Here is a 24,895-nt window from a genome sequence, read left to right on the forward strand (position 1 = left end):
AAAATAAATCAAATCTCAAAAAAGAGCCAACCATTCATCACTATCCAGTACCTGATGAGAGGCCGTTAACACCAGAAGACAATAAAGTCTCCATGGAGGGGTCCCCTGCGGTTTAGCGCCGTCCATCGGAAATCGACACGCAGTGTCAGCGTGAATATGTGGGAAACAGAACGGGCAATGTATGTTTTTTCTTCGGAGGGAGAGATTTACAATGAGAGAGGTGGAGAGAAAGGTGATGATCCTTGAGAAAGATGAGTAGATGGACGGAGGGAAGGCCGAGCGAAAAGGAAGTGGATACAATTGTTGTAGAAGGTCGAACAAATTGTCAGATGAGGTAAGTGGCGTGTCATCCGGCCGCGTCGGTCCACCGAGACGAAGATTGACGACCCATACGCGTGGTGTGTAGAGAGGCCGTGTGGGGTAGGCCGCTGAGGATGAGGAGCGCTGGACGTTGAGGAAGAGCCTCCAGGTGCTGCGGTGTCAGGGGACTGTGGGGTTTGGGGAGCGGGCGTGCATCGGCCATGTCACATATCAAGTGCTTCGTGATCCCTCTCCCTCCTTTTGAGTGGACTCTGGGTCCGGTCCTTAAATTGCAACGGTCTGCTCTGCTGCGTTCCTCTATGGGCATGGTCTGTTTGTACTGAGTCGACTCAAAATCCCTTCTGATTGGTTTCAGGCTATTCAAATTGCACTGTTTCAGTTGTATTATTTGTGGCTTATGGAGAATAGAGAGTATTTTGCAATATGTTATCGATTAACGGGAAAGTTATCAGTAGTTTGTTCCCTTTGGCGCTTTGGCGCTTTTTGGGAGTTCATCCCACGCAAGTTATTATTATTATTATTTTTTTTTTTTTACAATTCTAGGCAAAGGAGAAAAGAGTTTTAATAGTGATAATGTCTATCAAGCAAAAAAAAATAAACATTCCGACATTCCCTCTATTGATAGGAGCGCTGGCAAATTCGCAAAAAAAGAAAAGTTTTATCACTGTAATGTTTTGGTTAAACAGATGAGGTTTTGGCCCGTGTTGAGTCAAGATCGTGCGTATGCAGGAATTCCTTCTCTATGCACAGCGGTGATCGGGTGACTGCGTAAGAATGTGTATTTGTGTAACTTTGATGTGCTCTGATAAGATTAAAACTCAGTCTAATCATATATTGCACCACACGTCCTTTGCAGAACTTTCTCTCTGTGGTCGTCCATTCATAAGGCTTTCTGAGCCGTGGTCCTAACAGAGCCATCTCCCCCACCGGCTTGACAAGCTCTAACTGTGAGTAACAAGGCCCAGCAGGATTTCGTTTTGATTACATCGACCGCTGTGTTGGGCCTGTGTCTGTCCGTTCACAACTGGATGTTTTAAATTACATTTTCATTTTACGCTAATTTCCAAGTTCAGATACACATTTTTTGCAAGCTATAAATCAAGTGAATACCCCGAATAAACTCTGTGCACTCTTCACCTCCGCCACACGGATCTCCTAGACATGGTATGTTTAGCGAAACTTCTTATATTTCTGGACTCATTGACCACTCACATTAGTTTCTCAATCTTTATAGCGTTTGGTTCAAAATGAATCGATCTCACATGTTGACTATTTTCTCTTTGGCATGACCCATGATTTGACCTCAGCATCGCGCTAATAATCATCTGAGATCAGTGTTGTGGAGCGGGGGGGGGGGGGGGGCAGCTGGTTTCCATGTTGAGCCGCAAAGCCAAACATGAGTGGAAATACTTAGAATTGGTGATCAAATGAACGCGCCCATCCGTCTCCATTTGAGGTTTGCGGGGAAGCAGAGCCGTTTCCGTTGAGGTTTCACCTGAATGAAGAGTTGAATTTGTCCAATTCGAGAGCCCTGGCTTTGCAGTTTGGCGCGGGGAGGAACGAGCCCTGATGCCGTCACCTCACCGGGAGGATAACGGACGGCTTCCTGGCCGAACACGGCGTCCTCTTCTGCCTCTCGGTGGTGGTGATGATGGTGATGGTTTTAATTTTTGGAGATGTGTGACGTTGAGCTCACGTTGAGAGCTCATGGTCTCAATGAAGGAGAAGGACCAAAGCGGCCATGTGTAAGAGAGCAGGGCTCTGGTGGCTACCTTTCCTCCCTCCGCCTTTACGGAAGAGCCAGACGATTGCGCTCGTCCTCGGGAGTCAAGCGTGGGTGTGGCCTGATATCAAAGCAGGGCGGCCCATTCTTGGTTTCTGAGGTTCCACTTTATTCTACTCATTGCTCTTGAAGTCGGCTCACCAACATATTTCGGGGATGCAATCCAACCGTCCGATCTCCATCCCTGCAGTAGATATCATCAGCGTTCCCAATGTGTCCTCATCCTTCACATCTGTTGAGACAGGGGAATGCGTATCACTGATCGCGATTTTACTTCTTTCACCTCACCCCTCAGCCATGGGATTAATCCTTTCATATCATCATCCCGCTGCTGGTGTTTGGACATGAGCTGCTCTGAAGACATTAGTTTGTCGATGATGAGTATCGCAAGGTACACTCTTTCCCTTAGGGATGGCTGAAGTCTTTCCTGGCCTCAAACGGAAACTGAAAACACACACATGATCCCTTTCTTAGGTTCTCCGGTTTCTGTTTTGGGTTTGTTGTCTTGTTGTACTCCGGCTTTCAGTTGTGGTGAGTGCGCAAGCAGCTGTGAGTTTACGGAGCCGCGTACCGCTGCAGGTCTAACAACACAGGCGCCGCGTTCTTATCCTGCTTTGGCCTTGGCATTCTCTCCACATGGCCGGCGAGGAGGAAGTTGTGAAAAGAGGATAAAGTAAAAAGTTAAAAAAAGGCAAAAAAAAAAAGATCATAAAGTTACTAGTTTTGGTATTTTCGATAATTCCATTTGATAATGGCTGTAGTTTTGTGTGCTCCAACATTTTAAATACAGGCGTTTTCGCACAGCAGGAACAGAGGAACCTTCCCTTTTTTCCCTTTTTGCCGCTATACGCCGCTTTTATTCGTCGTACAGCCACAATCCAGACAAACAAGCCGTCTACAGGCTATTAGAGATTACCCTATCTCTTGCTATGCATCTTTATTTCTGTCTTTCCTGTTATTCAGAGGGAAACAAACTATGGTACCTAGGTATCGCAACAAATCCTTAAACAGATGGAAAACAAATACTGACCCATGCTCCTCTTTTACTCCCCCGTCCTTAATCTTTGAGCGTCCATGGTGGCCTCGAAGAGGAAAATATCGGCAATCCCTCCCTCCCTCCATTGTAGAATACTGGAAGATCCAAGTTAAATCCAGTATCAGGAGGAATCCTATACTTAAGGCCAAACACTGTACTTTGTCATTCTGAAACTATGCGGTATTAGTTAACGTTATGGTCACGTTATTAGTTAATGCAGTTAACATAACTGCTATAACATAACTACAAATAAAAGGGAAACATGTTATATTTGGTAGTAAAACAGAAGCTACGTATTTATCTTTAAGAGTTCATTATACTGTACCACTACAAGAAGGGGGTAAGAAATGATGGTTTAACGAGCAAACCGAGCTGGAAACTATTCTAGTCTTGGAGAGAGCGACAAAAGTACAGCATGGAAAATCAATTCTTGCGCTCTACGGAGGGGTCCGTGACGGCGGTCAAGGAAGGAAAAACCTGTTTTATTTCAGATTCAAACTAATTGCTACAAGACTGAAATGATATTCAGGTGTGATTAAAACTATCGTAATAGCGTAATAAACATTGCACGTTTTTTATTTTTCAGACGCCTCACTGGATCTTAAACGCATCACTCAGACGCACATTTCAGTGTTTTCAAGGGACGCGCTGACAAACTTTCAAGGATAGGTTTTTATTTTTTTTTTCATTAATCCGTTAAAGTCATGGGGACCATCCATTTAAAATGTCAATCGAATAGATCTACTGACATCTACCAGGTAAATATACTCGTAAATTGATAGTTTGGTAACGTCTAAACACTACAGAGTGACCGAGTCCACGCCGCACACTGGACACGGTCCAACTGGACATTCTCAATCGGAATCTGTAAATTTAAAGTAAATAATATGATTACATCATACAATGTCATACTTTAAATCTCATCTCGTTCATTTTAGAACGACACGTGGGACGTGTCAGTTAACCAAGACCAACTGAATATTTTGGGTCAAAGTTGTTTGGTTTTTCACTAATATTTGCTCCGTATGGGGATCAATTTGGATGAAATTTAAACCACGAGATCCTTGTGACACACCAGTTTGAACAACACCTTAACCCTGTCCGTAGCTTATGCCAAAGTATGTGTTCCAGATAGTTTTGGCTGAGTTGGACATATTTCGGCGTCAGATGTACTGTCTTGTCTGTGTAATATCGCTCAAAATTTGGTAGTTCTTTCGCTAATATCTGCTCTGTATATGGATCGATTTGGATGAAACTTCAACTACAAGGTCTTTGTGACGACACAGTTCAAACAAAACGACAACCGTGTTCGTGTGTTAGGCCGAAGTTGGTGTTCCAGATAGTTTTAGGCTTCAAAATTCCGAAAATTATTTCCCGAAAAAATAACAACAAGGGCCTTCCGAACACTAATAATAAGGCTGGACCCCTAATAATAATAAATATAGCTGCAGGCAGCAATACACAGCATCCATTATCAACCAATTACACATTTTGGAGGTACCATGGAACTGACGTAATGATGTGTTGACCCAAGTTTTCCTGGCGAGTTCTGGCGACATGCAGAATTGCTAATCCAAGCTGATACACTTGTTGCGTGTTATTATTACTTTATCCTAAAAATTAGAAGGTGGCTGTCTATTACCTGTAGTCCACAGAGTCCTGCCTCACGGTGTCTCTGTGGAAGGAAATCACTCCGTGTGGAAGGTCCCAACAACACAGTTGCATTCAAAGAATTAAATACGCCATGTCCCTCAGAGACATCTCATCAACTTTTCAAACCTTTGGGACCAAAATAAAATGGAGACGGTTCCGACCCGTTGCTCTGGTGCCACAAGCGAACTCCATATGAGGACAGAACACGGAGCATGTTTTGGACAGTTTTGGACTCCCACAGTTTGTGTGTTACGACTGGTTCCAATGCTCCAAAATAGGGGGGACACGGCGAATAGAATGCTTTTATATATTTACAAAAAAGGCAAAAGAGATAATGAAAAATTGAAAAGCCCCGTCGACGTCAAGCAGGTAAGGCACACAACACACACACACACACACAAACACACACGTTTACACACACACACACACACACACACACACACACACACACACACACACACACACACACACACACACACACACACACACACACACACACACACACACACTTTTACACCCAGCTCACACTCGCAGTTTGTAACCACTACAGAGGGAGGGAGTCTGCACCACGTAGCTCGCACGGTGCGAATGTGCGTCGAAGCCATAACCTGTACATACAGTATATACAACCAATTGGACGATGACGTCACAAAGCGGCCTCAACTCATCTCGCTCCACCACCCGACCGGAAGTCTTAGAACCTTGGCATGTGGGCGATGCACGAACGTTTGGCTACTTCTGGTGAAATGTAATCGTTTTTTCACTATTTCCTGCTCCGTAGGTAGAACGATATGGATGAAACTTGAACCGATAGAGAAGAGATTTCTGCGACTCTTTCTGCGGTTCTAACGAGACCTCAACTGTTTCCGTAGCTCCAGCGGTTGTCCTGTTCCAGACACTTTTAGCCTGAAAAGTACAAAGCCGAACTAAAACAATATGGTCCCATCCCTGATAGAAGATTTGAAAAGTTTCCCTTTTTGCATTTCGATAGTCTCAACAAAGGGTGGCATTCTCTTGGGAAAGCGCGAAAGAAAACTTTAAGTCTACACCGTGGGTTTCCCTAAAGCCTTCTGCTGAACGTGCACATCCTTCTCTTTCAGATGTGAATGAATGTGAGGTGAATGAAGGCGGCTGTGAGGGCTACTGCTGCAACACCATCGGCAGCTTCTACTGCAAGTGTCCAGAGGGCAGCAGACTTGGTCCAGATGGCATGTCGTGTCTGGGTAAGATTTTATTATTCTAAGAAGATGCTCAGTCCAAAGTTTTGGGCTTCGATGGAACACCTTGCTCAATGTAAAATGGAAGAATCTTTGTTCACGCAACGTTAGGACATGACATTCACATTCACATTGAAATGGCCAAAATGAAGCCTCGGAATGGTTTTAAATTTAGGTTATAAAGTTGCTGAGTTGGCCAAACAGCAGCGGGCTTCTAGAAACCCCTTAGACAGCCCCCTTTGCGGTGGGGAGACCCGGCTCTGTCTGGACAGACAGAATGCCGAGCAAGCAGACGGTGATGAGCTCCATTTGTCGGATAGCTACAGGTGGGTGACCATGACCTTTAACCCCCTTGGACACATGCCATCGTCACTCTACCACCGACAGGGATAGAGTCTAGAGTCTAGTGAGCACATCGCAGAGAAGAACTGAATCAGCAATGATTTCCATCAGGTTCTTGTTTTAACTTTCATGTGTGGTCTTTTTATTATTTATACCAAGAAATTCTAGGATCGTTTTGAACACCAGAAAAAAAATAGCCGTGGAATTTCCTCTTGTTGGAGTTCAGGATATTGGGTGAATGATTGCACTGTCTGGAAGCTCAGAGCTAGTATTCCGTCCTGGACAACTTGTGTAACGAGACCACTTCCTTTGACAGCGACGGCTAAATGAGCTGCGCCTTCAACACTCTTCTCTCTATTGACTTGGGGGTGTAATCGAAAGAAATAGTTCTCAAGAGAGCCGAGAATTATCTTCGACGAATATGCACCTTCAAAGGCCATTGTCTGTCTCGCAAGATAGGAGACGTTAAGCACAACCTGGCGTTAGTTTTTCCTCTCTTTGTGCGGTTTTGCCCAGGTCTCGACGCAAACTCAACGGCCAAGTCAGGAGCCGGGTGATGTCACAGGATAACGTTCAGACATTCAGACCACGCAACCTTCACACCCTCCAACCCCTCACCAACCCCAGTCCTCCATTAGCGGTGAAAGCAGCCATTGTGTGTCTGACTGAAATGCTCTCGCATGAGGGGGCTGGTAGATGTTGACACCTTCAGATAAAAACTCTTGTCCGTCTATTATCTTGGCATGCGTGAGGCATTGTCTTTAATAATGGATCTGAGGTTGTTGGATTTTGAGTCCATTTAACCTGATCACAGTGATCTATGCAATGGCTATGAAAAGACCTCTTTCATTGGGGGAAAGGTTACCACTTTGACCCTTCTTCGTCTATGTTATTGGAAGCACGCTAATTAAAATAGTATTGAGGTCGTTCTGGGAAGAGCTGTTCCCACGGGTCTGCGGGAGCCGGTCCTTGGAAGTGGTGAAGGTGCAGAGAGGGACGGCGTGACTACTGGCTTGTCCTCACAACACCCCTTCTACAGAAGTGCACACTTGTGCAAATACACACACACACACACACACACACACACACACACACACACACACACACATATACACGCATACATAGGAAGGCTTGCAAAAGAGGCCACCCTAAAAAGAAGCTAGGTGAAGTATTTCTTCCAAGAACTAGTACCTTCCTAAACCGCCGAGGAACTTTAAATGCACACACGCTGCATACCGTAAGCTAAGCTGTTCTTTGCTACCCGGCATATTTGTGTTTAATATCATCAGAAATACCCTCCTACATCCCTAGTCAGGACCCTTGCCATTTAAAGAGGAGAAAAAAATGCGTGTTGTTAAGGAAGTGTGATGTGTTGTCCAGATGGGTGGTGAAGCCCGATGGTCTCTTGTAAGGGGGAGTTCGGGTTTGCTTTCCTGGGTTCTTCCCTCTTCCAGCTCAAGAATGTGTTACCATGTGACATGCATGTGTAAAAAGCAAATGATGTTACATACAAACTCATGTCAAATCCCTTGTGCAGATGATCAGGGGGCTGAATTTGCACGTGAGGAGATGCGCTCACTAACACCAACAGGGCTTTTTTTATTGCCCTTGTAATTGTGACAGGGTCGCAACTAACAAGTGGTGAGAAGACGCCTGAACAATGAATCGACAACAAAACAGCAACAACACAAATACAGACTGATATCCATGTATATATGTTTAATATTTCTCTCCAATGTGTGTGCGTCTGTGTGTGTGTGTGTGTGTGTCTGTATTCAGATGTCAATGAGTGTGAGGAGCTTAATGGCGGGTGCCAGCAAACATGTGTCAACACACCGGGTTCTTATCACTGTGAGTGCAGCCAAGGGTTCCGCATGCACATCGATGGACGGACCTGTATAGGTAAGTACATTTTCAAATAGCAAGACAGTGACACCTGGTGATGCTTTATTGGGACAATATTGCAAGTAAGGCTTAGCTGTTAGGGTTACCGGTTTCCTCTCTGCCTGGCCAGATTTTGGCCAGAGAAAAGCATTTTGAACCAGCAAGCCTAAAATCGGTTTGTGTCAGGTGATGTCGAAGACAAGGGTTGGGGTAGTAGAATGGTTGGGGCAGAAGTAGAAGAAGTGGAAGACAAGGGGTAGGGTTATTGGGACATTGAGTGTGTGGGCTCATCCTACGTCATTCATGTCCATCGTTACATTGTTGTTTGTCCATATTCTAAACGAGTTCCCTCATTAGAATGCCGTCACTTACAGTACAGGGGGCATGGGGTATGACCACCTCATCAACAGCGTGGTCCCGTTAATTTGGCCGTCACCACTGGCAACGTTCAGATTGTGAAATAGGCATGGAGCAGAACTCTGCCTTGCACTAGAGCTTCACGCTGACACGGAGGGAACATCTGGTGGAGACCGCTGGATCCACACCTTGACAAAAGGCGACAGAGCCTCCGGTGTGTTTCCACAACAGCTAGGTCTGTTGTGGGAGAACACTCCGGAATACCCGATTCAGCCCGGGGGACGGCATGTTAGTCCTTTGTGTCATGGATTTCCCACAGAAGTTCAGAGCTGTATATGTACCTTGAAAATATTCCCAACACTTAACAGTGGAAGTGCGCTGGCCGAGGATTATTGATTCTTTTCAGTGCAATACTCCCACGTTTTAACAATGATGGATGGCTGGCACGTAAAGTGTTGTGCTCTCCCTACAATACACCCCAATTTTTACATCCTAAAATCCATATATAATGGATAAGATGGATGTGTTATTTAATTTAGACATGCATTCTTTCCTGAGGAACATAGTTTTTATTTCCCCCTCATGATCCAAATTCTCTGTCACATGAATTCCCACTCGCCGGCTCTACCTCAGTGGTAGTAAATAGGCACGGGGGGGTCAAAGGGTTTCCTCAATGTATCTGCTGAAGTCATCATTGCTAAGAGCCAGCCGTTTCTTTTCGTTTTACAGCCCGTCTGTGTCATCATGTCTGTGTTTAGAGCCCCCAGAAGGCACGAGGCCCACTTCCTTATTTGGCACGTCATTATGAATTAGGAATAAACGGCATGGAAAGATCATTAAAGAGCAACCGGGACTGCGAGCAGTAACAGTCTTAGATATAATCCTCAGTTTTTCCCAAAGCCTTTTCCACGGTCACACAGCCACAAAAGCACGAGGTGTGAAAAGGGTCTGAGGTGGCTTAAAAAAAATTCTGATTCTACAGACCCTTTTTTCGGCTTTGTGCCAAAAAATAAATGATCAAAGCTTGACGTTATTTCAGCTGCACTGCAAAAAGGTGTTTTGTTTTCTTTACACTGTGTGTGTGTGTGTGTGTGTGTGTGTGTGTGTGTGTGTGTGTGTGTGTGTGTGTGTGTGTGTGTGTGGTTGCATGTCCTGCGTTGAAGCGGTGAACTCCTGCTCGGTAAAAAATGGTGGCTGCGAGCAGCAGTGTGTGAACATGGGGAATAATCACTACAAATGTGAGTGTCGGAAGAACTACCAGCTGAAGAGCGACGGAAAGCACTGTGAATGTAAGTTGTCCTGCATATGCACATGGCAAATGGCACATGGCAAAGCAAATGGCACATGGCAAAGCAAATGGCACATGGCAAAGCAGACGTCCTATACACTAATGCATGCATGTATACACACTAATGCATGCATTAGTGTATATACATGCATGCATTAGTTTACAGGGAAAAGGTAATGTACAGACAGGCGGTCATTATCACAAAATAACCCCCAGCAGGGTGATAAGGTCTTTTATGATCCTGAAGGGGGTTATTTTGGGGTAATAACTGGCTGGCTGCACGTTATCCCTATGCATCATCATGTAAGCAGTGTGATACCAGGTTGAGAATTACCTATGGCAATGGCCGTTAAATAATAGATCAGCGGTTATTATTTAGAAATAACTATGTACTGTATTATGTATTACCAGTGTATTACCAGGGTTCCTAAGGGTCATGGAATTCGTGGAATATCATGGAACTTGAAGTCTCTTCCAGACATTGAAAGTCAGGGAATTTGATCATTTTTGGGCCTAGTCATGAAAAATCAGGGAACTTTGTTTGTAGTTAAATTAGCCATTTATCAAAATGTCATATTTTCCATGGGGTATTTTTCTCAATCGGGCTATTTCAACCCACGTTATGTCATTTCTGCCGCTAGGAGTCTCTCAGTCAAAACAATAACGTGAAGTAGCGTGAGATCATTGGATGGAGTTGTTGTCTTCTTTGCGCCACACCGATGAAAATGGATCTGGAGTCTCTCACTCCGTGTCTAGACAGAAAGCGTAGCGCGAGCATAGTGGAGCAATATAAACAATAGTACAATACAGTGGCGAGATAACGTAAGCTACTTGGTCGATTCCCCTCCTCACTTTCTGAGGTATCACCCGGTGTTCCCCGTGTTTCCCCATAACTTATACAGTACCAAGTGGAGGAGGGTAAAGGGGATATGACGCCATTGACAGGCGACCTACTCAAACGGACCGTTGCCTATAATAAAATTACCGATTTCTCTGGGTTTGAAAATTGTTGGAAGCATCTGGGATAAAGTAAATACACAACTCAACAAAATATATAACATAGGTCTAGTTGTTTTCTGTCATTTTATTGTGGAAAAGTTACATATACCTTTCACGCGTTTCCTGCATTCCATGAGTGGTTGTTATGGTTACTTGGTTTTTCAGCGCCCATTTATCCCTTTCCCGCTCGGCAACACCTGGCAATCACTTCAGCCAAGATATGCAGTCTCCTGTACCTGCTAATGAAGGCAAACATGCCAGGAAAATGTAGGTTTGGCTACAAAATGACTTCGAAGACTAGCCGTGAAGAGTAGACGACAGAAAAGCCAACGGTAAAGTTTGTAAAACTACTATCCATCCATCAAATGGTAAGAAGCCCGCTGCCCACATGAAGCCGACAGGAGCATCATCTTCGACCCAAGAATCCATCGCTGCTCCACTGCAGCCCACGCCAAGAGAACAGCGGTCAGCCAGTGAAGCCGCCCCCCACCCCCGGTACCAGAACGACGCACAGGGTGGAGCACGGCTTAACACCAGCAAAGACTCTGGAGGCTCAAATCGTACGGTGCCTGAATCTTCCCACTGGTGGTACAGGCCGCCCCAACAAAGCGGCATGGCGCTATAACGTGAGCACGTTAGTTGCTGTGTTGTCAAGTGTCTGTTAGGTAGCGTTAGTGGTCACCGGCAGAATTGATAATTTAGCTAATTACTGTAGGTTACGAGCTAATTACTGTTAAGGCTAGACACATTCTTACCCTCTGTAACGGGTATTTAGCTGATCGGTCAACCTGCACACATTTTGTGTACCAACCACATAATTCTTGGTCAAAATATGCATAAATATGGCTTTGATTTGAAGTTTGAACTGGTCATCTCCATGCTAGTTATATGTTGTATCCTACTTAAACTCAGTGAGAGTTACAGGTTGAATTACACTGAAACTCATCGGCAGTTCCATATTCTATTTTATTGGAACTCAGTGACCGTTCCAAGTTGTATTTTATTTTATTGGAACTCAGGATCCGTTTCATGTTCTATTATTGTTCAGTCGTGAATAATGAACAATAATAAACACACAGTGTCAAAATCAGCAATCTCACTATTGTGCTAACGGATAATTGCAGTGTAGTCTGTATGTGCAGCTGTCCTATCATGTGAGCGTGATCAGATCACATGATGCATTTGTCATTGACGTACAGCAGATTTACGCAATGAGACCAAATGAGGAGAAAATTTGATTTCTCCTCATCACGGATACAGACTCTAAATGATCGGACCACAATGTAAAAGATATTCATAGTCAATGTTTTATTATGAACATACAATTGAATGAAAATCTGAATCGGCAGGTCAGACTTCAAAACAATCAGAGATCGGTGCATCATGTTTGGTAAATTTACAAGATGGTGCATTTTGAGGGGTATATCCTCATGAGATAGATTAGTATACTGTATGTAGTTAGCCGCAATAGCTTGCATACGACGTGATGAGCCTCGTTACGAGACGGCTACGGCGTGAATAACTGATGGAGTCATCTAGCTGCAGTAACTCAAACGCCACAGAGACTCTGTTACACTATTGCAGTGCTGAAAATATTTTCCCAAGGTTGGCAGGTCTGATGTAGTCATGTATTTAATTTCTTTCTAGATCGGCGCAACCGGAGGGGCATCTGCCAGTGTTGCTGAATGTGTAAGATAGTATCGCAGCAGATGTCAGCTGTCAGTTTTGTAGTGAAAGCAATGCGAGAGCGCCAGGTGCCTTCCCAGCAGTGGCGAACTGTCAGGGCCTTCTAGGCCCTTCAGAAAAGCCGTAAGCATTTATAAATATGTATTATTTTTAATTATTTTGGTTCATTTCTGTTTCACCTTTTCAATATTCTGATTGCGCCTCCGCAAGGAGACGGCCGGTACTTGGCCCCACGGCTCCCCACTGCTTCACAATATCACTAACGCAAACCCATACATCGGGGCAGCTGTGTGGTCGCGGAGAAGGAAGCCGTGCTGCCGTCTGCAGCCGCGACTTAACCACGCCCCTTGGTCCGCCACACTGACACCCGCAGGGAAATCGCAAAGAAACGTCCCCACCCCAGTACACGATTGTGCGCAACATGGATTGCCTAGATACAAGGAGGATGGCGAGCAGTAACAACCCATGCATCAATGGGTGGAAAAGAATCCTCAAACTGCTCACTGAGACCAAACAAGTAGACGGAAATAGTTGTGATGATGCTCCCAAGCGGTGCAGGACGTTCTTCAATATGACTGTGCCAACGAGAAGGGCAGATTTCACTGACTTCAATCCTGCCACAGGCCGGGGAGATACCCTACTCTGTGGCGGGAGAGAAGGTCTCGGAAACACTGGAATGTTGTGGCACTCCTCCTCATGCTCTCGCATGGAAATGCAACAGTGGAGAGAGGTTTTTCAGTCGATAGACTAATAGATGTTGGAAACATGAATGAAAGCACTCACACGGTGCACAGCGTCATGTGTGTGATCATTTGAGGTCAATGGGGGGAAATTGACGACATCGGGGCATCCTCGGCAAGACGGCGATACCGCTCTCATCTTGAGGAACAGAGAAGACTTGAAGGAGCAGAAGAACAAAACATGAAAATGAAAACTCTCTCTGATGAGATTGATGACCTGAAGCAAAGAGAGCACCCCTCCAGAAAGATGCCTCAGCCCTGGAGCAATCTGCTGACCAACCTGCATTAAATGCAGAAAGTGCGTATGTACGTGTGAATTTCTGAAGGGTAGTTTGATTGTGCTTTTTGTTGTGAAAGGCAGTGTTATCAGAACTTTGTGAGTTTAATGTTAATCCAAAGCATTTGATACTTTAGAGTAAATTTCTTTGAAGAATTCAAGGAAGTAATATCCGGGTAAATTCATGAATTTGTTCCCATTTAAGAACAAATATTTTGCTCAAAAGTTTGTTTCACAGTGACCAGTGTGTTCATAAGGGTGTTTAGGCCCAGTCCTATGTGATCATAATTGTGCACTATGTTTAAGCAGTGAAAACTAAGTTTTGTACTGAAAATGTCTGTGAACTAGTAAATAAAGCTTGCAAATTGACGGGTTTAAAAGACCGTGGCTGTTTTTTGTCTGCTCAGCACAAGGGCAGGCTGTTATTCCATTCATTATAGTTTGTGGAAATTCAGCTTTTTAGGCAGTGAAAGTCAGGGAGTTTGACATTTGATTTAGACTAGGAGCCCTGTATTACATTAACATGTAATAGGTACACGTATAATGCGCGTTTAACTTCAGTACAATGATCATAAGAGCCATCTGATATCCAAAAGTTTGCTCTGTATCACTTACTCCATGTCCTTAAATTCTAAAGTTACATTTTTCTTTGGGTTTTAATTAAACAGAGTGAACCCTTGTTATATTGTATGAAATAAATTCCCTTCTTAAAAGTCTAAAAGGAAGCAGTGCGAGTGAGTTAGGTGCGTGTGGAGCAGGATGCCTTGGATGTCAACGTCGGCAGGAAATGAGGACGCTAAAAAGCTTGTGTGTGTGTGTGTTGTGGGACAGTGAGGGACCCCTGTGTGGAGAGGAATGGAGGCTGTGCCCAGCTGTGTCACTCCCAGGACGGACTGCCTCAGTGCAACTGCAGATCTGGCTTCACACCGGCTTCAAATGGCAAGGACTGCGACGGTAAGGGCTAAGATATACTATATTGTACTCAACTTCAAAACTCTCACCCACGCACGCACACACACACACACACACATGCATGCACAAATGGCCTTACTGGCAACCATAGTGTAGGAAATCGGCTTAGTAGTAAAGTTGCCATTTTGATTTGAACGGTACATGGCTGAATTACTCTCCTTGCCAAATCGGCTCCATTGATACGTGTGTTTTAAGTTGCAACCACCTTCACAAAGCAACATTTAAACATGATTTTTTTTTAATGGCTCATGTCTAGAGCCTTCTTCTCCAGTGTCCGCAATCCAGCTCTGAACAAAAGTCTCATTCATCATAGTCAGTTCTTTGTTTCTTTGTCCTGTTAACAGAACAGGAACCCCAAGAGCATGACCCGAGACAAACTCCTATTGGATTTGTCTTAAACCTATGTATGTGTGTGTGTGTGTGTGTGTGTGTGTGTGTGTGTGTGTGTGGGTGTGTTTATGTTCAGAATCATGTGTGAGAGTGTGTCTGCTTAATGTTAAGAACAGCATTTGAATTGTGCCGGTTAAGTGGCCAAATGGCCTGGCTTTATAAACATGTGTGTGTGTGTGTGTGTGTGGGTGTGTGTGTGTGTGTGTCTGTGTGTGTGTCTGTGTCTGTGTCTGTGTGTGTGTGTGTGTGTGTGTGTGTGTGTGTGTGTGTGTGTGTGTGTGTGCTGTTGTGCACCTCTCTCAGTATGTACTTATGACTTTGACTGAGCTATGACTTGGCCTCAGGGTCAGACAGATTACTAAAGTCATATGGGGCAAAACAAAACCAACTCACATTAATGCCATAAACACTTAAATGCCCAGAACTGTCTGGCTGAGTCACTCACTGAACACCCTATCAGGAACACCTGTACACCTACTTATTCATACAATTATTTCATCAGCCAATCGTGTGGCAGCAGTGCAATACATAAAATAATGTAGATATGGGTCAGCAGCTTCAGTTAATGTTCACATCAACCATCAGAACGGGGAAAAAATGTGATCTCAGTATTTTCGACCAGAGCCTGATTGTTGGTGCCAGACGGGCTGGTTTAAGTATTTCTCTAACTGCTGATTTCCGGGGATTTTCATGCGCAACAGTCTCCGGAGTTTACTCAGAATGGTGCGACAAACAAAAAACATCCGGTTCTGCGGACGGAAAGGCCTTGTTGATGAGAGAGGTCAACGGAGCCTGGCCAGACTGGTTGGAGCTGACAGAAAGGCTGCGGTAACTCAGATAACCACTCTGTGCAATTGTGGTGAGCAGAAAAAACATCTCAGAATGTACAACACCTCGAAATTCGAGGCGGGTGGGCTACAACAGGGGACGACCATGCCGGGGCCATGCTGAGGCTGCAGTGGGCACAGGCTCACCAAAACTGGACCGTTGAAGACTGGAAAAACGTAGCCTGCTCTGATGAAGCTCCATTTCTGCTGAGGCACACAGATGGGAGGATCAAAATTTGGCGCCGACAGCATGAATCCATGGACCCAACCTGCCTTGGGTCAACAGTCCAGGCTGGTGGCGATGGTGTAATGGTGTTGGGAATCTTTTCTTGGCACACTTTGGGCCATTCATCGCTTGAATTCCACAGCCTATTTGACTGTTTTTGCTGACCGTGTGCATCTCATGCCCACAATTGACCAATCTTCTGATGGCTACTTCCAGCATGATGATGCACCATGTCACAAAACAACGGTCCCCTCATACCGGTTTCATGAACATGACGATGAGTTCAATGTTCGCCAGTGGCCTCCCCACTCACCTGATCTGAATCCAACAGAACACCTTCGGATGTAATAGAATGGGAGATCTGCAACATGGACGTGCAGCTGACAAATCATGCATCGATCATGTAAGCAATCATGTCAACATGGAGCACAATCTCAAAGGAATGTTTCCAACATCTTGTGGAATCCCCGTCAAGAAGAATTGAGGCTGTTTTGGGGGCGAAGAGAGACCCCGCCCAGTATTAGTATAATGTTCCTGGTTAAATTCTCAGTGAGTGTACTGTATATATATTTGTCAAACCCTAGAATACATTTGTGTCTTTAGTGGGCTTTTTTGCCCTCATATGTTTTTCATATTAACATAAACTGTTTGTGTGTGTTTCTCTGCCCTTGTGCTTATGTATGTGTATATAATGTGTATAATGTGTGTATAAGGTATATAATAATGCGTTGACTATTTACAGAGTGTGTATGGCTGCGTCCCTCCCGTAGATCTGGACGAGTGCGCTTTGGGTCTGGCGAGGTGTTCCCATGGCTGCGTCAACATGCCGGGCTCCTTCAGATGTGTGTGTAACCCCGGGTTCGAGCTCGGGGCCGACAGCAAACAGTGCTACCGTAAGGGAATGTTTTAGCATCTGAACGTTTATCTTTGAAATTAAGCGGATAAAACAACGTAATGTATGAACAACAGTGTGCTACACCTGTTTTGCTTTTCTCCGGTGTTCTCACTATAATGTGATTTGAAATGTTCTCAAGTAATGTCATTTCTTCTTTTGAGTATGTGCAGATATCAACGAAATATTATATTATTCAAATATTAGATACATTAATATTAAATGGAAACAATAAATATTAATAGAAATTGTGTTATATATTGAACTAGGTTTATCATTTTCAGCCTCAAGCAGCGCCTGCACATGAAACAATACTATATAACCATATGACCACAAGTTTTAGCGCTCTGTTGATTTGGCGATTTTACTACAAATTTTATTAAATGCCAATATTGTGGAAATTGTTTTTACTTGCATTGATTATTGTCATTGCAAAACCCTAACTTCCCGGAGGGACTGTCGCTCGTTCCTTTGTCTTAGCTATTAACACTTTGGGGCTAAGGCCGGAAGTCTCCAGGTTCCATTCCCATGTGTAATGTACCTGAGGTTTTTGGGCTTCGATTGCATTAATAAATGAACTTATCTTATCTTATCTTATCTTATCTTATCTTTTCTTCATTTCTAGGCATTGAGATGGAGATCGTCAACAGCTGTGAGCAGGAGAATGGCGGCTGCTCCCATCACTGCGAGCACACCACCAATGGTCCACTGTGCTACTGTAACCAAGGTTACCAGCTGGATGGGGACAGGAAGACCTGCGTAGGTCAGTAGTGGTTTTAGCCACAGGGGGGCGCTTTGGTAGGTTTAATTTCTTCATGCTGAACAAAACTCCATCAAGAACATATTAGTTTGACACATTTCCTTTATCTTGGAAATGTTGGAACATTGAAGGACCTCTTTCTCAAGACGTCCAAATGACACAAACTTTGATATGCATGTTCCATGGACCCACCTGAACAAAGTTACCATACATCTAAGGGATTGGGTGAGGAATGTTATATTAGCCAGTGAAATTCATATTGGATGTTGCAATATCTAATCTTGTACAAGTCTCACGTCACAGTTGTGTAGCCAGCCGCGCTCTCAGCGGCCGTGCCAGATTTGACATTGATAGCTAAAGAAACAAATACACTGTATTATTCTCAATGCTGGAAATCATCATCATTGAAACCATCTATTCTCATAAACCATGACTCAGATTCACTCCAAACGGTTTGTGGAGACATGTCACACCAGTCCTAAATAACTCTGAGAAAATCAAGTTGACTCGGTTAAAGTTGGCTACATGGCACAAATATAAGTATGTTGCAAATTAATGCACATCTTAAACACAATCTTGTATGAGCCCTTTGAGGCGGTTGCTGCCACGGGTTGTGCTTGCAGCTTTAATTCTTTTCTTTGGTTGACTTTACTTACTTTTCGATTTTTGCCCGTCTTATTTTTTTATCCCCCGTCCTCCTATTGCCCCTGCTCCCGTCTCAGACAGCGATGAGTGTGGGAACGGCGAGGCGTGCTGCAGCCATCTGTGCAGGAATTACATGGGAGGCTACGAGTGCAGCTGCAGCGCCGGCCACAGGCTCAACCCAGACGGCTGCGGCTGCGACGGTAAATGGGACCGATTCTAATCGCATTAGGTGGAGGACGTTTCTTTTTCTGGCGTTTTCACGCGCGCGCTGCGGCACACTTATGGGAGACACCGGAGATGTAATGTTACTTTGTCACACACTTAAAAGATCCTGCTTTGAGCGTATTGCATCGATCGAACTGACAAATTAAAAAAAAAAAAAAAAAAAAGTTGTTTTTAAATTTAGATTGACGGAGTACGCTTGCCCTAAAAATTCACTCCCCGCTGGAAATAATCAAACGAAAACGAAAATAATCAAATGAAATCCTAAACACATCCTGTAATGACCGATTTTATCCACTAGATGTCATAATATACAAAAATGTCCATATATTGTATAGATTGTAGTTATACTGCAGGGAAATGAAAGACTTCTTCGATGGCCATGCAGGAGAAAATGAACAAAGACACAGTTTCTTACTAATGAGAAAAGCTTCATGTGGTGATTCAACTTCATAAGCTATTTTATGAATGGTATAATTTAATATAATGTAATTAATTGTATTATTATCATTCCTTGTTGAATCAGTGGCTGAGGACAATGAGTGTCCTGAAAATGGCAAATTTATTTGCGACTTCTCTATCCGCACAGCCAACACTCCAAGACTATGCCTACATTCCAAACAGCTTTTTTTATTTTACACAACATGAAGACATTTTTTTTTAAATCATTTTAAATCATTTAAAAAAAAAGTCTTTCATGAATCCTTATCTGTATGTATTTGGTGTGTGTTGTTCAGACGTGGATGAGTGTCTGGCAGAGAGCTCTGGCTGTGAACACTACTGCGTCAACACCCTGGGAGCCTACGAGTGTTTCTGCCCAGTGGGATTCCGCCTGGAGCAGGACCAGCACTCCTGCATCCGTGAGCCAACTTGATCAGCGTTCCGCTTTAAATACCCCCGCCTTTACTTCAACTTGTTTTCGAAAACAAATGGCTGTTGAGCTATTGAGTCGCTATTTAATCGTCCTTTTTATTTGCTAAGGTCATCAATCAAATCTTCACTACAAGTCACAGGAAGGTTAATCCCACTGACCCGCCCCTGTGTGTCCCCTCAGCTCTGTATGACAGCGACCTGGAGGAAGAGGAGGAAGAGGAGGACGAGGACCCGGAGGTGCGCAGGTTGCCAGATCTGCTGTTCCGCAGGCCTCCGCAGCTCCTGCAGTACACCGCAGCGCTCCGCTACAACGACGCCGCCGGAGCCGGTGATGGTAACGATGATGAGTACGACAGCGGCAGCGGACGTCGAGGGGAGCTCAACCTGGTCAGCCAAATAGGTACAGTCCCCGCCCAGTGTGTAAGGGAACCTATTTACTGTTACTACGGTGAACTTGGACATACAGATACATACAGACTGCATTCATCTCGTCATCTCTTTCCTTGTAGTTTCTATGTAGCGTCACAAGATGTCGCCACTAGCATTAGTTTATAGGCGTTTATAGGAGTTAAACGAGGGACGGGAGACCCAGATGACCGCTGATTGCCGCTATCGACCAATCGGAATCGAGTAAGCAATCCATTCTGATTGGCCAATTGCGGCAGTCAGCGGTCAGTTATCTCTGAATAATGACCAGTCAGTCTTCGGAGGCAGTCAAATCACAACCGGCAAAACGCTTTGAACTCCTCCGCGTGTCTGCGTCTACGTTTCTATTGAAATCTTTCGCACAAATGTGTCCCGACCTTCCAGTGTGTCTGGACGGCTCCTTTGGGGAGGACTGCAGCTTGAGCTGTGCAGACTGTCTGAACAGAGGTGTGTGCGGCGCAGACCGAGAGCGCTGTGAATGTCCACCCGGGTGGAGTGGGATCGTCTGTAATGAGAGTGAGTCTCACGCCATCTTCCCTCCATGGTTGCACGTTAGCTACACCTCGCTGACATTAAATTTCATTGTTATGCGTATAATTCTGTTTTCGATTTCTGCTGCACCGATTGGGGGACTGCGATTGCATTATGAGTAAATAACTACTGAATATTAGGGCAAAGGTAAATTCAAATGCAATCCCGCAGGAAAACTGTTTTTTGTGACGTAATTTTGTTAAATATTTTTTTTAATTAAAAACAAAATGTTTGGTTTGCATCTGCCGACATGCGAATTAAAACAGGGTTTTGAAATATCCCCATGGTGCTGATGATGAGATTCGATTTTATTGATTTTTTTTGGCAAAACCGCATTTTAAGTAGCGTTGGCAGTTTTTAGTTGTTGATTCAAAATCTCTACCATTCTCAAGCTCCAATTACACCTTTGGCTATTAAACATAATAAAAAGCAAATGATCACTTTTTGATTTACGGGAGAACCTCGCCAAAACTCTGGGAACAAAACACATTTTAACATTTTTCTTTCCAGCACATTGCTTTGACAAGCGCTTTAATCCGTTTGATTTGTCTTTAATACTTCCAATGAACCTGTCCCCTACAGCACTAAAACTTAATATATCCTTAAAGTAAATCATAGACTTTAAACAGATGTGTCTGGGATCGTTGAAACTAATCGGTGCTGTGGAAGATATTAGACGTGGCAATGTGAAGAAAAAAGGTAAAATGCTTAAAAATGGAAAATGTGTTCTGAAGTGTACCCCGAAATAGCCTAATGGCAATATAATGACACACACACACACACACACACACACACACACACACACACGCACGCACACACACACACACACACACACGCACACACACACACACACACACACACACACACAAACACACATTTTAACCTGTTTCCATCCGATTGCATGTCCCACTGACTGTGTTTTGTCTGTTAGAATGTTGCTCGAGGAAGAGGAGCGCCCTGCGTGTTTTTAAGTCTCCGGAGCCGCCGTAGCACAACCCGTCCGCTCCACCGCGCAGGGCTTTCGGTGCTTTGCGGTCGTCCGTACCGCAGCGCCGCCGCGGGAATCAATCTCTCTCCCGCTGCTGGAGAGCGTCCAGGGCCCGCGGCGAGAGCGCCGCCCCGGGGGCCAGGACCTCCGATGCTCGCGAGCGGGCTCGGAAAAGCCGGGGCTCCGTCGTTTTCGATTCCAGCGAGCTACGTGATTAATGGCCGTCTCTGATGTGAACTCCAGACATGCCTGTAATCAGGAGCGAGGACCATATGGGGGATAAATCCATGAGAAACAATCTGTCACTTTTTTTAGCAACAAAGCTCCTCCGGTGTGGAAGACATACCGTAGCAGATAGAGCCACATGTCAAGCGCGTCGTGCCAGTGATAATATTGGACATGGTCTGTGACAAGAGCAATAGCCTCCGGCCGCATTAGAATTTGGTTGCATAGCGGTCTATAAGGAGCGGAGGTATTTTTGGGGAAAATGCTGCTGGATAAGTAAAGGACAATGTGCAGCCGGTCATAATACAACCCCCGATCACCCTGTTGGGGGTTATTTTCGCACTTATTACGTGGCTACTTACTAAATATATGGATACATTGACAGAGATTATTAATTTTAAGCGATTTTATAACTAGCGTGCTTAGTTTAACAGCTTCCACTTAGGGAAATAGTCCACAGCGACGTCGCCATGGCAACATAGCAAACCCAATTTCTAATGGTTGTGTTTGGAGAAAACGCACAGCAGATGGGGTGGAGCAGGGCGAAACCTGTGACGAGCTGAGAGTAGAATAAACCTTTGAAAACCGAGCGCTCAGAACCCTGAGCCTTTTGTTTCGCAGCGATTTCTTTTTCATTCGTTTACTTCATTATCTGACACTTTGGCCACATCTGATATGAACATCCCATACTGTAACATCATATACATGACAGAAAATAAGGGAAAGCATATTACGCCTCCGAAATGACTGCAATGAGTTACGCTGAATGGGACGTTGTAGATTTCGATATCGACGTCTCCGTTAATCTCTCTTAAGTCTTTTATCCGCTGTAGTTTCTATGTGACGTCACAAGATGCCGCCACTAGCTAGTGTTAGCATTAGCAGGCTGATGGAACAATACCAGGAACTTGAAAACCGGGTTGATAACGGCCATCACCAACGGACGTCAGTCATTACCAGAAATAGCTTTTGAAATGTTATCAGATTGCAATGTTTTGTTGGTAAAAGTTCAATTTTTCACGTGTGTGTGTGTGTTGTGGCACAGTGCATTGCACTGCTGCCTCACAGCAAGAAGGTCCTGGGTTCGATTCCCGCCTGGGGCGCTGTTGGCACCGTGCTCCGGCGGGTTATCTCCCAAATAGGAGCCTTTCTGTGTGGAGTTTGCATGTTCTCCCCGTGCTCACATGGGGTTTCCTCCACCTCACGTCAGTAAGGACCCCCACCAAAAACATGCACAACATCATTGTCTGACCAGCAATGGACAATTATCACCTGGTCCCCGGGCGCGTCCACGTATGCTGCCCACTGCTCCTGGCTGTGCCCCCGGAGGAAGGACAAGCCAGGATGGGTCAAAAGCAGAGAATCCATTTCACCGGCCACCATCAAAAGCATGTGCATGTGTGTGTGTGCAAGCATGTGTTGTAGTGTGGTGTGTTGCGTGATGAATAAAGACTGTTTCCTTCTTCTTCTTGTCTTTATCATTCTTGATCAGTGTTTCTCAAATGGGGGTACATGTGCCCCTGAGGGGTACTGCAGGGGTACTGCAGGGGGCACTCTGAAAATTTCAAAGGAAGTGTTTATTTGTGATATATAATGTGAAAAAAAACCCCACAAACGACGTACATACAGTACACCGTTTATGTTCCTTTTCTTTTTCTCCCACCGCCCGTTGAAGGGTGTGCTCAGCGGGAAAAAAGATCTTGAAGAAGTACTTACTGAAAAAAAAGAAGTTGGAGAGCCGCTGGTCGAGAACGCGCCACGCGGCGAACGCGCCGTAGTCGCGCGTGAATCGGTCGATTAAAAGAGTCCTACCTGCTGCTAACCGCCCGAAGTGTGGAGGAAGAAGAGGGATGGTACGCGGGCGGAGGAATGCGGCTCCGCTATAGCACATCCTTGGGGGCAGCTGGGCCACGTCATAACTGCTTAAGAGGCCGGCCAGATGAGGAGCCTGGAGAGCTCCACACAGGAATGGACGCTCCAAGTGTTGACAGTCTTCATGCCAGAGCATAACTCTCTTTTTCTTTCTTTTTCTTTCTTTCGTTTTTTTTTTTGTTTTAAAGCCGCATCGATTGCGTCCTCTCTTTCAGTCCGTTCGCAGCGAAGGAAACGACGCCTCCGGCGCTTCGGAGTGAGAATGTGCTGACCTGCTCTGGACACTCTGTTTGAACCTGTGTGTTTGGATTTTCGGGTTTTAAATACGAAATGGTGTTGACGCTACTCTCATGAGATATGATACGCTGACATGTTGATACCAGGGCTGTGAATTGATTAAAAAAAAAAAAAAAGTGATTTGACGAATGAATTGTTAAAAAAAAAAAATTCAAAAATTCTCTTTTTCCCCTTGTGACCGTAGATTGTATTCATCAATATTTAAACACAGAATCACCAATTTAATCACAAAATCACCAATTGAATGGGGAATCAACTATATTATTAAATGGCATCAATTTAAATACAAAACACATTTTCCTCCATGATCTACGGAGCATACGAGGCGCCGTGTATGATAGAAGGGAATATACTGAGCACTGAGCATCGTCCCTTACTGTAAATCTTAGGCCAGGGGAAGGCAACTCTTCAGCCCTGGCTGTGCCAAAGTCACAATAATGACTTTTTTCTTATTGGGATATCCCAGCAATCATGTAAGAACCAACACCCCCTCATCTTTCGATGCCTCGAATACGCATTTCTTTTCCTCTTTTTCCAGCCTGTCCACAGGGGACTTACGGACAAGGCTGCAGCACTTTGTGTCGCTGTCAGAACGGAGGTTCCTGCGACCCCGTGACGGGGAACTGCCTGTGCCCAGCCGGGGTCCGGGGCCCGTCATGTGAGGATGGTATGTACACACTTCAGCAGATATGGATGGAGAACATTTAGGGAACGCACATGCAGTACACGCTAAACCAACCCTCATTTCAACAGACACAATATAAATACACAAACAAACCCGTACAAATCGATGTGGTTATTTTCGGTCTGGTGTTCTGGGTGTGGAGAAGCGCAAGAATGTCTCCCGAGCCTTAAATTCAAACCTACTTTTGGAAGTGATCTTTCTTCAGGGCCACACAGGTCGCCCGCTGAAGTGTAACACGCTCCCTACGTCATTTTTCTCCCCCGGCAGGTTGTCCCCCGGGCTACTTTGGGAGACTCTGTCGGCGAAAATGCATCTGTCCCAACAGTGGACGTTGCCACCGTCTGTTTGGATCCTGCCTGTGCTCGCCTGGACTGTACGGCCGCTTCTGCCACCTCTGTGAGCACAAACCGCACTCTTATCATAACCTGGAAATAGTTTTGTAAATCATTTTATATTGTCTTATAAACCAAAAAAAAACAAA

At 44.8% G+C, this 24,895-nt stretch overlaps 1 protein-coding gene across 1 annotated transcript in view; it reads left to right on the forward strand.

Annotated features, from left to right (window-relative positions):
• The window catches only part of egfem1 (EGF-like and EMI domain containing 1), a gene marked incomplete at both ends in the record, with an annotated part of 72,966 nt that overhangs the window by 11,939 nt on the left and 36,132 nt on the right, over positions 1–24,895 (forward strand). Inside the window, 12 exons of the mRNA XM_080007348.1 lie at positions 5,894–6,016; positions 8,132–8,254; positions 9,757–9,882; positions 14,415–14,537; positions 16,769–16,891; positions 17,516–17,657; positions 18,377–18,495; positions 19,255–19,377; positions 19,572–19,790; positions 20,201–20,332; positions 24,268–24,396; positions 24,682–24,810. Of these exons, the coding sequence (XP_079863474.1) occupies positions 5,894–6,016; positions 8,132–8,254; positions 9,757–9,882; positions 14,415–14,537; positions 16,769–16,891; positions 17,516–17,657; positions 18,377–18,495; positions 19,255–19,377; positions 19,572–19,790; positions 20,201–20,332; positions 24,268–24,396; positions 24,682–24,810 (1,611 nt within the window). The remainder of the gene's footprint in view (positions 1–5,893; positions 6,017–8,131; positions 8,255–9,756; positions 9,883–14,414; positions 14,538–16,768; positions 16,892–17,515; positions 17,658–18,376; positions 18,496–19,254; positions 19,378–19,571; positions 19,791–20,200; positions 20,333–24,267; positions 24,397–24,681; positions 24,811–24,895) is intronic.

This window comes from Zeus faber (assembly GCF_960531495.2).
Source record: "Zeus faber genome assembly, chromosome: 9".
Classification (NCBI taxonomy): Eukaryota; Metazoa; Chordata; class Actinopteri; order Zeiformes; family Zeidae; genus Zeus; species Zeus faber.